Source organism: Phyllobates terribilis, unplaced genomic scaffold, assembly GCF_046119375.1.
Source record: "Phyllobates terribilis strain yellow unplaced genomic scaffold, ASM4611937v1 Scaffold_69__1_contigs__length_7402412, whole genome shotgun sequence".
In the NCBI taxonomy this organism is placed as follows: domain Eukaryota; kingdom Metazoa; phylum Chordata; class Amphibia; order Anura; family Dendrobatidae; genus Phyllobates; species Phyllobates terribilis.
The window spans coordinates 7,268,628-7,284,349 of record NW_027362829.1 but is presented as its reverse complement, the minus strand read 5'-3'; the positions used below and the strand labels follow the sequence as shown (position 1 = coordinate 7,284,349).

Here is a 15,722-nt window from a genome sequence, read left to right as displayed (position 1 = left end):
AGTTGTCGCTCCAATCAGGTATTTGAGTCTCATCATCGTCTTCATCATTGTCTCCACCAACAGGAGTTACAGTTTGGGAACGAGGGTCTACATTATGCTCAGAACCTTCTTCATCTGGTCCTGGATCCGACTTATAAAGATTCTGGGCATCAGTGCAGATCATTTCCTCGTCTGGATTAACAGAAGCTCTGGAGCAGACCTCCATTTCCAAGGCTATAGTATGAGTAAACAGCTGTGCAGACTCAACCATCTGTGTTACCCCATACTCAGACGGGCAGCTGGAGACTTGGGAGCTGTGAGGAAGCAAGTGCAATTGGGGTGACACCTCTGAGGACTGGAGTATTTGTGATGTTGAAATTGAGGTGGTGGAGAGCCCACTTGAAGGAGCACTTGATATCCGTTGAAGCACCTGCTGTTTTTGTGCCTCATCTGGAATTTATAGCGATGGGCATGTCCGTAAGAAAGGGATCGTATCACATTGTCCACGAAAAGAAGTCAACATGTTAGTTTGGCTGGAAGATGGTCTTTCTTCTGCAGATGTTACTCCCACCCACCGCGGGGGGGCTCGACCCACCAGTATTGGGAGAGGGGGGCTGGCCGTCAGGGTCTGGCACAAACCCGGCGACACGGAGGTGGCACGGGTAGGAACGGACTGGCCGTGTCGGCTTCTCACTTTTTGGATTTTAGAAGGTCATGACATGCCTATATCTGTGTCTCCCCCTCCTTTTACTCCTCCACCTCTTTTCTTTTCGCATGACTATATGTACTTGTCACTTTTCCATGTGTTAGTTACGTCTTCTGAGCAGTTTGTCAGCTTTTGGACACCTTTGAAGGTGTTTTCTATGTGTTTCTATGTGTTTTTGTTTGCCTGCCATTGGTTTTAACGGTGTTCGACGAACAGTTCGACGAACAGTTCAGCGAAAACACGGGTGTTCGACGAACCGAACCGAACTCGAACACTACGAGGGTGGCTCAACACTAGTCATTAACCATATCTCGAAATAACCCATATTGACAAGGGCCCTATAGGTTTGACGTACAGAATAGGTGTCTCTGCCAAGATCTTCAAAATAACCAAAGCTTCAAAGTTTCTTATTATGTATTTTTTTTATCATAAGAGATTAATATTTTACTGACACCCCATACCATTTTGGGCCTCTTCCCTCTGTTGGGACACCCAGTATGGAGTGGGTTGACTACCCAAGGCATCTTCGACCCCCTGATACCTTTCAAAAACTCTGACCAGGTCATCGTCGTTTCGGGGATCACCCTGGCAACGCGAGTCTGTATTGGTCTCGGAAAGGAGTGCACCAGCCTGTAGATTAACATTTGCTCTACCATCTGCACAGGGATAGAGGTCTCTGGATGCAACCATTTTTGGACAAAGTGCAGCACATCAAGCATTTGGGAGCGAGGCAGTTTGTCACGGTGATATGCCCAGCGCGCAAATATTTCAGTTTTATATATTCCTTGTAAGGCCAAGTCATAGAAAGCCTTCTGAAGTTACCCCATTAAGTATAACACCAGTACTTTCCCCCATTGCTCTGGCGGGAGTTTCTCCCTCTCGGCAAGCTTTAAAAAATGGTCAAAAAGGCCTCTATGTCGTCATCCTTGGTAATTTTCTGCAGGACTTTCCTTACCGCCTTCCGGATGGAAAAATCATCAGCTGACCTTGGAGTCGAAGCTGCCTCCATGCCACGAACTGCCTTTGCGAGTAAATCAAACTGCTTATTTGTCTCCTGTTGCGTCAGCTGTTGTTGGCACTGCTGCTGCAGCTGAGCTTGAACCAGGTGTTTAATCAGGTCCTACATGCTATCTGAAGTTGCTCCCTGGTTTATGGCCGCCTTCATCCAGGACATGCAGTACCTCTCTAGCAGTCACATGTGTTCCCTAGGAACGCTGCCCGCACTTCTAACACCAATTGTGGGAATGCTACTCACTTGAGTGCGTGGTGAGGTATCACAGGAACTGTTTCCATTTAAATGTCCATTCTGGTATATTGGTGCTTCATAAACCATGCCACAAAGGAAAATAAACGGCCTTAACACACAGGAGGCCTTCTTACCTCCACACACAGACCATGTGTCAAACAAGCAGACTCCATTTTACCCTGTGAGCCACACCCATGGGTGGGTTATGTGGGCAGCCAGACCCCTCATCTCTCAGGATGCCCGCAAAACCTGACCCAGACACAAAAAACAAGCCTCTTAGTACTATGTGCACTACAGCAATACTCCAGGTTTACATCACAGAGGACAACCACCTCTGTGATACATACTTCCCATCAACTATGTGTCTGGTAGCCACCATGCATCATCTTAGACCAAACAAGGAGTTAATGGCTGATATACATACACACATGTATACAGCCTGTGACAAAGTCACTGGTAGTGTGTCAGAAGGGAGGCATGTGGTGCTGAGACTCTTAGCCTCAGTGATGTGAAGACATGCAAGTTCTCCTACACAAGTAGGTGCAGAGAGAGTTAATAGAACCACATTTACAAGGGAATGTTTTCAGTGGATAATGAAGTGCAGGGAGGGATGTTCTCCACCATTCCTCAAATCAGGGGAGGGTCTTGGCTTTAAATAGCTAGTCCTCACAGTCAGGTGTGTTCAGTAGGAAGGAAGGAGCTAGCACATGCTGTGCTGAACCTGTGTGTGGCTAATTGTGACTGGCCAGACCTTGGCCGAGATACGGACTGTGCTGCAAGTTTTGTATTTTGTTTTGTCTCTTTAGCCGAATGGGCTGTGTTTTCTTTATGGACCCCAGGGTAGTTTATTACTGCTAAATAAACTAACCTGAAAATTTAAAGAGACAGTATCCCATGTTTTACCTCCGCATACAGCCGAGCTTGTTGCTATACTGCAAGCCATAGTGAGGTAAATGAAGGTGCATAGAAACTGACAGCTTCCTTCATGCACATACACGCCCTTCATCATTCATCTTAGTGATGCAGAATTCGCTCTATGTAGAGGGTGCAGATAGATAAATCGGGATATATTGATCAAAAGATTAATGTTCAAATTGAAGAAACAAATAAAAACCCCTCAGTCTTGATTTCTAGGATATTTACAGCTTTGTGGATTAATAAAAACAATGTGTGCGTTACTCGTTTTTGTCTTTCGGCAGTTGATGGACATCGGCCTCTTGTGTATGTGTAACGGGGGTCAGGGTGACAGTCGGTGGAGAGTGGCATGTCAGTTTCAGTGATTAAATCCTCACCCTGGACCGCTACAGAAAAAGGGGACTCTGAGAATCCCTGGGTGTGTGTGTTGTGGTGCTTCCGTGAAGGAGACCTCCATACTCACTTCTGACCCGCCGCCCCGGGTGTTGAATCTTTTAACCTTCAGAAGGAGAAAACCAGACCATCTTAAACACATAGAAACTTCTTTACTTGCAGCCACAGTCACATACAGGGAGTAACAAGTGATACAGTCTCTTTGTGATCTCTTCACATACAGCGGCACTTTACCAGTGATGAAAGTCACAGACACCGATTTGGACATGAAGACCAACGCCGAGCGCGTCAGCTCTCTGGGCAACTCCATTCTCTGTCCCACTGCCTGACCTGCTTGGATCCACCTCCCTGATGAGGCTGTCCGCTCTTGGCACATAAGGCGAAGTTCCCACATTGACCTCTACATGTACATCTGTTCCTGTTGTCCCCGCTGTATAGACTGTTCGGATTCACCTTCCAGATAAGGTTGTCCAAAAACTCCCAGACTGTGACACACACACACCCTTCTCCTGTACTTTCTCCTGTGTCCTCTTGACAGGTCCTCACTAGTCACTGTCCCTCACTCAACTCACTCTGTCTGCAATCAGGAAGTGACTCCTTTCTTCACTAAACCTGCCACTCCCACACTGGAGCAGCTCCTAAACCCCTTAACTCTTTCCCAACCCATAACTGCATACTCTGTGTGCTACAGTGCCCACCTCTGCACTACTTCTATCAATTTAATAGTCTACCCGCACCTACCTATATTGAACCTATAAGTAACCCATCAGACATTAGATCATATGAATGCTCATATATAAACATAGAACACAGCACTATGTGCATTAAGAGGGAAGAGGCGCATGACCGTCACGGTCACCCTCTTACATATGAGCTACTGGATGTCAGGAGACTTAGGAGAATATCTCTGTCTGCAGAATTATTATGCAACTAAATGGAAACAGTCAGAAGCTCCAAACATGGAGTCTGTCAGCTTCTCCATCTGTGGGCGATCCAGTGTCCTTCACCGTAAAACTCCTGTTTAAGATGGGCCCACAAGTTCTCAGTAGGGTTAGGTCGGTGAGGAGAGAGAGCAGGCCTCCGCTCTATCCACACAAAGATCCTCTCCTAACACATCATATACACACACTGCTCCGCTCTCTGTACACCTCATACATACACGGCTTCGCACTGTACACCTCGTACACATGCAGCTCCACTCCGTACACCTCGTACACACGTGGCTCCGCTCCGTACACCTCGTACACACGTGGCTCCGCTCCGTACACCTCGTACACACGTGGCTCCGCTCCGTACACCTCGTACACACGTGGCTCCGCTCCGTACACCTCGTACATACACGGCTCCGCTCCGTACACCTCGTACACACGCGGCTCAGCTCCGTACACCTCGTACACACGCGGCTCAGCTCCGTACACCTCGTACACACGCGGCTCAGCTCCATACACCTCGTACACACGCGGCTCCGCTCCGTACACCTCGTACACACGCGGCTCAGCTCCGTACACCTCGTACACACTCCGCTCCGTACACCTCGTACACACGCGGCTCCATTCCGTACACCTCGTACACACGCGGCTCCGCTCCGTACACCTCGTACACGCGCGGCTCCGCTCCGTACACCTCGTACACGCGCGGCTCCGCTCCGTACACCTCGTACACGCGCGGCTCCGCTCCGTACACCTCGTACACGCGCGGCTCCGCTCCGTACACCTCGTACACGCGCGGCTCCGCTCCATAGACACGCGGCTCCGCTCCCTACACCTCGTACACACGCGGCTCCGCTTCGTACACCTCGTACACACGCGGCTCCGCTCCGTACACCTCGTACACACGCGGCTCCGCTCCGTACACCTCGTACACACGCGGCTCCGCTCCGTACACCTCGTACACGCGCGGCTCCGCTCCGTACACCTCGTACACGCGCGGCTCCGCTCCGTACACCTCGTACACGCGTGGCTCTGCTCCGTACACCTCGTACACCTCGTACACACGCGGCTCCGCTCCGTACACCTCGTACACGCGCGGCTCCGCTCCGTACACCTCGTACACACGCGGCTCCGCTCCGTACACCTCGTACACGCGCGGCTCCGCTCCGTACACCTCGTGCACACGCGGCTCCGCTCCGTACACCTCGTACACGCGCGGCTCCGCTCCGTACACCTCGTACACGCGTGGCTCTGCTCCGTACACCTCGTACACCTCGTACACACGCGGCTCCGCTCCGTACACCTCGTACACGCGCGGCTCCGCTCCGTACACCTCGTACACACGCGGCTCCGCTCCGTACACCTCGTACACGCGCGGCTCCGCTCCGTACACCTCGTGCACACGCGTCTCTGCTACATCCACACTGTAAACCCCTCCTGACCCCACACATAAACTTCAGCTCATCCAGCACCATGACAACCAGCACAGCAGAGTCCTGCATCCACTGAGGCCCCTGATCATGTGACCCCTGACTCCTCCCCTCCTGTGACCTCATCACAGGTCCTGTGCGCACAGAGCAGCCATATATGTGGTGGCCGCTCTGCAGGTGGAGGTCGGTGCCGTCTCCATTACTCTCTCGCAGGATTCGGCTTCGGTCTCTTGGACGTCGTCTTCTTCTCGTGTTCTTCATGTAATGAAGGCTCCTCCAGACGTCTCCAGCAGCCGCTCCCTGGATCACACGCTTCATATTGAGGTCATTATTGAACGATCCTTTTACTTTTCTCCTTAATGTGAATCTCCCTAATAACAGACGGAGTCCTGTGACCTCACTATAATGCCCATCTCTGGCCTCAGAGCAGAGTGCCACCTGACAGGACTTTGGGGTCTTATCTGCTGTTTTCAGGTCACTTCTTCTAACTGTTTTAGAAACCTGAAGGGGTTAAAAGAAGCTGAAAAAACTGAACGTGTGAACAGCGAGTTGTTCATCATTATCTTCTATCTTCTAGAAAATTTACCTTAAACCTTAGTGGATGGAGAAGGACAAGAAGAAGATGGCGGAGAGGATATTACACCTCACCCTAGAGATCCTCTTCCGTCTTACTGGAGAGGTGAGAGATTTTGATGGCGTCACATTACATCATTCTTATCTATGGGAATAACAGATGGACAGAACTGGAGAGGTGAGGACTCTGGAAATGTCTGGAGTGAGATTTATTAATGTGTCTCTCCATAACCAGGATTACACAGTAGTGAAGAAGACCTCTAGTGAGCGCTGTCAGGACCCTGTGTCTGAGGGATGGGGAAGACCCCTGAGCCCAATCACGGGGCCTCCACCTCACCCCCTGATAGATGAGGACATCAATGACCAGAATATCCTAGATCTCACCTACAAGATGATTGAGCTGCTGACTGGAGAGGTGACACTGCTGGGATATTATACAGTAACGCTATGAAGAGATCGGGGGGATGACTGTATCATTGTATGTGTCAGGTTCCTATAAGGTGTCAGGATGTCACTGTCTATTTCTCCATGGAGGAGTGGGAGTATTTAGAAGGACATAAAGATCTGTACAAGGACGTCATGATGGAGGTTCCCCAGCCCCTCAAATCACCAGGTAATAGACAGCACTAAATACACATGGCCTATAATTATCTGTATGTAAAGAATGAATTCAGTCCCTGTATGTGTTTCCTCCAGATCTATCCAGTAAGAGGACAACACCAGAGAGATGTCCCCATCCTCTTCTTCCACAGGACTGTAAACAAGAAGATCCCAATGTTCCTCAGGATCATCAGGTAGAAGGAGAGAAGGTGTCATGAGATCTCCCCTATGATGTGTAGATGGCTGTGAAGGTCTTGTGCTCAGTCTTGTTTTATCCACCAGTATTATATGTTTTATACTTGTGTAATGAGAACGGTGGAGATGACAGGATTAGAGCTGATCATAGATGTGATTTCTCCATCTGTCTGTGACTTTTACAATATTTGTTTCAGGGTGAAGATCTGACCCATATTAATACTACAGAGACATATGTGAGGGGTGATGAGCAGTGTAAAGAGGAGATTCCTACATATGACTACCCAGGTGAGTAGTGACCACTAAATGTAGAGAAGTCACAGATTAAAAAAAATTGTATTACATGTAATAATCTGTGTCCTGTCCGGATTTGTAATCTTTATATTAATTGTTTATTAACCCCCTACTGACAATGTCAGTAATAGTACGTCCCTGTGCCCTGGGCCTTATGGCTAACACCCGGTAATATGTGCCAGGAGCGGTCCCACAGCGGCACATTAACCCCCAAAATGCTGCGATCAAAGTTGATTGCATCATTCCGGGAGCAAGGGGAGGTAACCCCTCTTACCTTGTATCCGGGATCCCGCGCTGTGTCTGCTGGGTCCGGTAGTTGCCGTGGTGACCTGATGTCGTCATGACGACATCCGGGTCACCAGGCATCAGCAAGTTAGTTAGATCGTTCTCTGTCACGTTCTAACTAACTTGTGCCAGTGCAGGACTGACAGCCTGCATAGCACAGAGATGCTCCTGCATCTCTATGCTATGCAAGTGATCAGGCTGCAAAAAGTGAAAGTCCCATAGTGGGACAAAGTGTAAAAGTAATTAAAAAAGTGCCAGAAAGTGGGGAAAAATAAAATAAAAATTGTAAAAATATTTTAAAAAATTAAAAATAATGAAAAAATAAAAATATACTGTACCCATAAATAAATATTATTATAAAAAAAAAAAAAAAAAAACATTAAAAGTACACACATTTGGTATCATCACATCCGGAACGACCTGACCTATAAAACTGTCCCACTAGTTAACCCCTTTAGTAAACACAGTCAAAAAATAAAAAACGAAGAAAATGATGCTTTATCATCATACTGCCAAACAAAAAATGAAATAAAACGTGATCAAAAAGACGAATGTTATTAAAAATAGTGCTGCTGAAAACCTCATCTTGTCCTGCAAAAAACAAGCCACCATACAGCTCCATCAGCCGAAAAATAAAAGTTATAGCCCTCAGAATAAGCGATGCAAAAAAATATTTTTTTCTATAAAATAGTTTTTATTATATAAAAGCCCCAAACCTTAAAAAACAATATAAATGTGGTACCGCTGTAAACGTACTGACCCGAAGAATACATTTTACCACACGCCGAATGGCTTAAAAAAAACAAAAAGCAATTCCTGAATTGTTGGTTTTTGCTTATTCTGCCTCCCAAAAATCAGAATAGAAAGCGATCAGAAAATGTCACATGCCCGAAAACGGAACCAAGAAAAGCGTCAACTTGTGCCGCAAAAAACAAGCCGTTACATGACTCTTCAGCCGAAATATGGAAAAATTATTTTCCTGCGCTTTAGGGGGTGACAGCTGCCAAATATAGAAACCCGATATGAATCTGGTATCGCTGTAATCGCACCGACCTTAAGAATAAAGTTGTCTAATCACTTATATCGCACGAGGAGCGGTGAAAAAAATAAACTCTAGAGTTAGGGTTATGCTAGGGTTAGGTTTGTGTTAGGGTTAGGGTTGTGTTAGGGTTAGGGTTGTGTTAGGGTTAGGGCTGTGTTAGGGTTATGATTTTTTTAGAAGTAAAGAAAAAAATGATGACTAGTGTTGAGCACAAGTGCTCGTTACTTGAGTTTGCATCGGGTGCTCGGGTATACACCGAGTATAGCAGGTGCTCTAGTGACATGCTCGAGTTTCTGCCCCATATGCTTTGTGGCCAAAAAAACATTGCGGGGATTGCCTGCCATGCACGAGCGATCCCCACATGTTTTTTTGGGTGTCTTAACAACCGTGAAACATGCGGGCCGGGGACTCGCACATGTCACTCGAGCACCCGCGATACATGGCGCATAGCCGAGTACCCGATGCAAACTCAAGTAACGAGCACTTGCACTCAAGACTAATGACAACTTATTCAATATGATGACCTAATGTTATTAAATTCTGTGTCGTACCTCTGGGTTCAAAATGTTCACCATACCCCTTGATAAAATCCTTAAGGGGTCTAGTTTTCAAAATGGGGTCACTTGGGGGGTTTCCACTATATAGGAATATTGATTCCAGCCAATTTTGAGTTCAAAAAGTCACACAGTGCTCCTCTCCTTCTGAACCCTGCCGTGCACGCAGTGTATTTTCCCCATATATGGGGTATCTGCGTACTCAGAAGAAATTGCACAACAGTTTTTGGGGTCAATTTTCTCCTCTCACTCTTGTGAAAATAAAAAAATTGGGGCTAAAAGATCATTTTTGTGGAAAAAGTTTTTTTTTTTTTTATTTTCACGGCTTTACGTTATAAACTTCTGTGAAACACCTTGGGGGTTCAGGGTGTTCACCACACATCTAGAGAAGTTCCTTGAGGGGTCTAGTTTCCAAAATGGGGTCCGTTGTGGGCAGTTTCCACTGTTTCGGCACTTCAGGGACTCTCCAAACGCGACATGGCATCTGCTAATTATTTAAGCAAATTTTACATTCAAGAAGTCAAATGGCGCATCTTCAATTCGTGCGCCCAAATAGTGGTTTTCCCCCACATATGGGGTATATGCGTGCTCAGGAAAAATTGCACAACAAATTTTGCGGTCAATTTTTTTTCCAGTCACCCTTGCGAAAATAAATAAATTTGAGTCTAAATTAACATTTTTGTGAAAAAAAGTTAAATGTTCATTGTTTTCTTCCACATTCCAAAAATTCCTGTGAAGCACCTGAAGGGTTAATAAACTTTTTGAATGTGGTTTTGAGCACCTTGAGGGGTGCAGTTTTTAGAATGGTGTCACTTTTAGGTATTTTCTGTCATAAAGGCCCCTCAAAATGACTTCAAATGTGATGTGGTCCCTAATAAAATGGTTTTGTAAATTTTGTTGGGAAAATGAGAAATCGCTGGTCAACTATTAACCCTTATAACTTCCTAACCCAAAAAATAAATTTGGTTCCAAAATTGTGCTGATGTAAAGTTGACATATGACAAATGTTATTTATTAACTATTTTGTGTAACATATTTCTCTGATTTAAGGGCATGAAAATTCAAATTTAGAAAATTGCAAAATTTTCTAAATTTTCGGACAAATTTTCAGATTTTCGTAAACTTAAAGCGCACCTGTCAGCAGGATTGTGCTCAGCAAGCTACATACACTGTCTGGTGGGCGACATTACACTGGTTAACCCCTTAAGCCCCACGGGTGGTTTGCACGTTAATGACCGGGCCAATTTTTACAATTCTGACCACTGTCACTTTATGAGGTAATTACTCTGGAACGCTTCAACGGATCCCCCTGATTCTGAGATTGTTTTTTCATGACATATTGTACTTCATGATTGTGGAAAAAAAAATTTTGTGAAAAAAAAACTGAAATTTGGCGAAAATTTTGCAATTTTCAAAATTTGAATTTTTAAGCCCTGAAATCAGAGCGATATGTCACACAAAAGAGTTAATAAATAACATTTCCCACATGTCTACTTTACATCAGCACAATTTTGGAACCAAAATTTTTTTTTGTTAGGGAGCTATAAGGGTTAAAAGTTGACCAGCGATTTCTCATTTTTCCAACAAAATTTACAAAACCATTTTTTTAGGGACAACATCACATTTGAAGTCACTTTGAGAGGTCTTTATGACAGAAAATACCCAAAAGTGACACCATTCTAAAAACTGCACCCCTCAAGGTGCTCAAAACCACATTCAAGAACTTTATTAACCCTTCAGGTGCTTCACAGGAATTTTTTGAATGTGGAAGAAAAAAATGAACATTTAACTTTTTTCACAAAAATGTTACTTTAGACCCAATTTTTTTTATTTTCACAGGGGTAACAAGAAAAAATGGACCCCAAAATTTGTTGTGCAATTTCCCCTGGGCACGCAGATACCCAATATTTGGGGAAAAAACACTGTTTGGGCGCACGGCAGGGCTCGGAAGGGAAGGAGCGCCATTTGACTTTTTGATTGTAAAATTTGCTTGAATAATTAGCGGACGCCATGTTGTGTTTGGAGAGCCCCTGTGTGCCCAAACTTTGGAGCTCCCCCACAAGTGACCCCATTTTGGAAACTAGACCCCCCAAGGCACATATCTAGATGCATAGTGAGCACTTGGAACCCCCAGCTGCTTCACAAATTGATTCGTAAAAATGAAAAAGTGAAAAAAAAAAACACTCTTTCATTTTTACGAATCAATTTGTGAAGCACCTAGAGGTTCCAAGTGCTCACTATACATCTAGATAGGTGCCTTGGGGGGTCTAGTTTCCAAAATGGTGTCACTTGTGGGGGGGCCCCAAAGTTTGGGCACACAGGGGCTCGCCAAACGCAACATGGTGTCCGCTAACAATTTGAGCCGACAATTTGTTAGCGGATATCATGTTGCATTTGGAGAGTCCCTGTGTGCCCAAACATTGGAGCTCCCCCACAAGTGACCCCATTTTGGAAACTAGACCCCCCAAGGCACCTATCTAGATTCATAGTGAGCACTTGGAACCCCAGGTGCTTCACAAATTGATTCATAAAAATGAAAAAGTGTTTTTTTTTTCACTTTTTCATTTTTACGAATCAATTTGTGAAGAACCTGGGGGTTCCAAGTGCTCACTATGCATCTAGATAGGTGCCTTGGGGGGTCTAGTTTCCAAAATGGGGTCACTTGTGGGGGAGCTCCAATGTTTGGGCACACAGGGGCTCTCCAAACGCAACATGGCATCCGCTAACAATTTGAGCCGATTTTCCATTCAATTTGTTAGCGGACACCATGTCGCATTTGGAGAGCCCGTGATGTGCCTAAACAGTGGAGCTCCCCCACAAGTGTCCCCATTTTGGAAACTATACCCCTCAAGGATTTTATTAAGGTGTATAGTGAACATTTTGAACCCAGAGGTACAGCACAGAATTTGTTTACATTAGGTCATCATATTGAATAAGTTGTCATTATTCTTGAGCGCAAGTGCTCGCTACTTGAGTTTGCATCGGGTACTCAGGTATGCACCATGTACAGCATGTGCTCGAGTGACATGCTCGAGTCCCTGCTCCGCATGTTTCACGGTTATTAGACACCCAAAAAAAAACATGCGGGGATCGCTCGTGCATGGCAGGCAATCCCCGTAAAGTTTTTTGGCCGCGAAGCATATGGGGCAGAGACTCGAGCATGTCACTCAAATACCCACGATACTCAATGCATACCAGAGCACCCGATGCAAACTCAAGTAGCAAGCACTTGCTCTCAACACTAGTCGCCATATCGTCATCTTTTTTTCTTACTTTTGAAAAAAATCCCAACCCCAGCCCTAACCCTAGCACAACCCTAGCCCCAGCACAACCCTAGCCCCAAACCCAGCCCTAACCCCAGCACAACCCTAGCCCCAAACCCAGCCCTAACCCCAGCACAACCCTAGCCCCAAACCCAGCCCTAACCCTAGCCCAATCCTAACCCAAGAGTTTATTTTTGATGCCGTTCCTTGTGCGGTATAAGTGATTAGATGACTTTATTCTTTGGGTCGGTGTGATTACAGCAATGCCAGAATCATATGGGGTTTTTATGACTGACAGCTGTCACACACTAAAAGACGCATTTTTTGTAAAATCTAGTTCTTGCATCGCCATATTTTGAGAGCTATAATTTTTCCAGATTTTGGCAGACAGTCATGTGACGGCTCGTTTTTTGCGGGATGACTTGACGTTGTTATTGGTGCCATTTTCAGGCACGTGACATTTTTTGATCGCTTTCTATTCCGATTTTTGGGAGGCAGAATAAACAAAAACCAACAATTCAGGAATTGTTTTTTTTATTTTTTTTTTATTCTGTTCCGCGTGTGGTAAAATTGATGAGGTAGCTTTATTCTTCGGGTCAGTACGTTTACAGCGGTACCACATTTGTATCATTTTTCTATGTTTTGGCGCTTATACACAATAAAAGCTATTTTATAGAAAAAAATATTAATTAGCATCGCTTTATTCTGAGAGCTATAACTTTTTTTATTTTTCGGCTGATGGAGCTGTATGGCGGCTTGTTTTTTGTGGGACGAGATGACGTTTTCAGCGGTACCATTTTTATTTATATGCGTCTTTTTGATCGCGTGTTATTCCACTTTTTGTTTGGCGGTATGGTGATAAAGCATTGTTTTTTGCTTCGTTTTTTTTTTTTTTACCGTGTTCACTGAAGGGGTTAACTAGTGGGACAGTTTTATAGGTCAGGTTGTTCCGGATGCGGCGATACCAAATATGTGTACTTTTATTGTTTTTTTTTTTTTTTTATAATAATATTTATTGATGGGTACATTATATTTTTATTTTTGGTGTATTATTTTTTTTTTATATTTTTGCACATTATTTTATTTTTTTTTTTTTTCCACTTTCACACAGTTTATACACTTTATTACTTTGTCCGACTCTGGGACTTTCACTTTTTTTTTTCTGATCGCCTGCATGGCACAGGATTGCAGCACCATCCCTATGCCATGCAGGCTGTCAGAAGTGCACAGTGTGAAGATTGCTTGGAGATGCACTGCGCATGTCCAAGCAATCTTCCTGCTCTCTGGTGACCCGGATGTTGTCATGACGACATCGGGTCGTCATGGCAACACCCGGGAAGCCTTTGCAGACTGCGCTGGAAGCCGGAAGAGGAGGTGAGTATCGCCGATCACCTCCCCTTGCTCCCGCAATGCCGCGATCGACTTCGATCGACTTTGATCGCAGCATCGCGGGGGTTAATGTGCTGGGAGCGGTGCAGGACCGCTCCCTGCACATAGTACCGGGTGTCAGCTGTGACAATCAGCTGACACCCGGCGGCGATCGCGCCCACACAGCCTGTGTGCGCGCGCAATCGCCATGACGTACTAATACGGGTCTGGCTCTTAAGTCCCAGGGCACAGACGCGTATTAGTACGTCAGATGTTGTTAAGGGGTTAATATGATACCTTGGTTGATGAAATCTTGTGGTTCTTGTGTAATCTTTACTTTCAGTTTGGAGATAATGCTATGCTTCGGGGCGGCTTGTGGGAGGCGCTCTATCTGGTGCGCTGCTTACATATTCATCTGTATGTTCTTATGACAGCTCACTGTGCCTTCACTGACCTGCTTCCTATTTTACCTAGGCCCGCACTACTAGATGTGACGCGCCCCCTGGGCCGTGGGGTACACGGTGCCGGGCCGGTCATTGCTAGGGGAGATGTCACAGTGGCGGTGATCCGGTCCGTGACCCAGGGCAGTCAATCAAAAGGGGAATATTTATTTACAGGGGATTTATAGTTCTTAGATACGGTTCGTGACGCCACCTGTGGTATGCGGCTAAAGGGAGCCACCGCTGCGGAGCAGGTCCTCTGGAGCTGTTGGTAATGCAGCAGAGTTGGTATAGCTCTCCACAGGTAGAGCTAAGCTCCAGGGCAGTGTAGATGTTGATGTTATGGTGTAGTGTAGAGGATGGCGCAGATAATGATCACAGAGACAGTAAGGTGCAGTCCTCAGGGTTTACTCACGGTTTCTTAGACTTCCAGTTACCAGTACTAGAGTAACTTCCCAAGGCGTTCTGTGCTTACTCAGGGAGGGGTTCAGCAAACTCCCAGGTCTCTCCGGAGTACGTAACGGGACCCCCTTCTGTGTGTTCCTTCTGGCCGTCTCCCTGCACCTCACACCCAGTGTATCGGGCCAGTGGCCGTGGATCTTGCCGGGCGACGTCTTCTCTGTCCCCTGGGTCCTCTATGGCCACCTTTCTGGTGATTAGATGTGGCTTGTGGCTACAGTACCTGAAATACTGCAGCCTCCGGTTTCCTAGTTGTGGCTTAAAAAACTCTGTTAATTTAGGGACCGGTCCCCTCTGTGCGACCTGACCCCTCCACCTCTTGGCAGATTCGGGCGTACGGGTGGCATCCAGCACTACCTGTACCCCTGGGGTCCCTTCCACGTTTCTGGAGCCTTTCCTGCTCCTTTCTCTCTCTCCAGCCTTGGGCCTCTCTGGCTAGGCCCTCCTCCAGATTAGAGCTCCTGCTCCTCTCACTGGCCTCTTCTGACTGACCTGATCTCTTCAAGATGGCTTCTCTCTATAGACTATCCCTAACAAGTGCTCCCCTGAACTTCTTCCTCCACCCACACCCACTACATGGTTCCCCCTGACTTTGGTTCCCCTCGCTCCAGCCAGGGACAGGGCTCAGCAGGAAGCGACGCATCTTGCCCCTCCTGCCGGTCTGGAGTAGTGTAGTGTTGGATGCAGGTGTTAGGGTCCCGGGCAGTACTCTTTCCTTACCTGAGCGTGAGATACCACATCTCTGTGTGAGATGCAGTACCTCTGTGGCGACTGAACCCGCAGGGGCGCCACTGATGCATTATGTAAAATAAAATATAATTGATGAATTATATAAAATGAATTTTATCGATCACCCATGACAGCACCACGAGAGAGGGGATTCGTCCTTCAAGGACAGGATACCCACAGGCTTAAAAGGGCAGCACCTCTCCCACAGATCAGTTGTTTTCCTGTCCTTGATGAGGGAACCTTTATACCGGAAGATCATTCTCCCAGGCCCAGACGGACGGTTCAGACAACGGTATTTTCCCTGCCTCTCCCAGTGCAGGGT

The 15,722-nt window shown here is 46.3% G+C and overlaps 2 protein-coding genes across 2 annotated transcripts in view; both read left to right on the top strand.

Moving 5' to 3' along the window:
• Window positions 1-5,701: 5,701 nt before the first annotated feature.
• The window catches only part of LOC141194332 (gastrula zinc finger protein XlCGF66.1-like), a 240,017-nt gene continuing 229,996 nt past the window's right edge, over window positions 5,702-15,722 (top strand). Inside the window, exon 1 of the mRNA XM_073662234.1 lies at window positions 5,702-5,781. Coding sequence (XP_073518335.1) covers window positions 5,756-5,781 — 26 coding nt within the window. The 5' untranslated portion in view covers window positions 5,702-5,755. The remainder of the gene's footprint in view (window positions 5,782-15,722) is intronic.
• The window catches only part of LOC141194365 (uncharacterized), a 70,297-nt gene continuing 60,295 nt past the window's right edge, over window positions 5,721-15,722 (top strand). Inside the window, exons 1-6 of the mRNA XM_073662279.1 lie at window positions 5,721-5,922; window positions 6,176-6,277; window positions 6,407-6,586; window positions 6,661-6,784; window positions 6,868-6,965; window positions 7,164-7,254. Of these exons, the coding sequence (XP_073518380.1) occupies window positions 6,200-6,277; window positions 6,407-6,586; window positions 6,661-6,784; window positions 6,868-6,965; window positions 7,164-7,254 (571 nt within the window). The 5' untranslated portion in view covers window positions 5,721-5,922; window positions 6,176-6,199. The remainder of the gene's footprint in view (window positions 5,923-6,175; window positions 6,278-6,406; window positions 6,587-6,660; window positions 6,785-6,867; window positions 6,966-7,163; window positions 7,255-15,722) is intronic.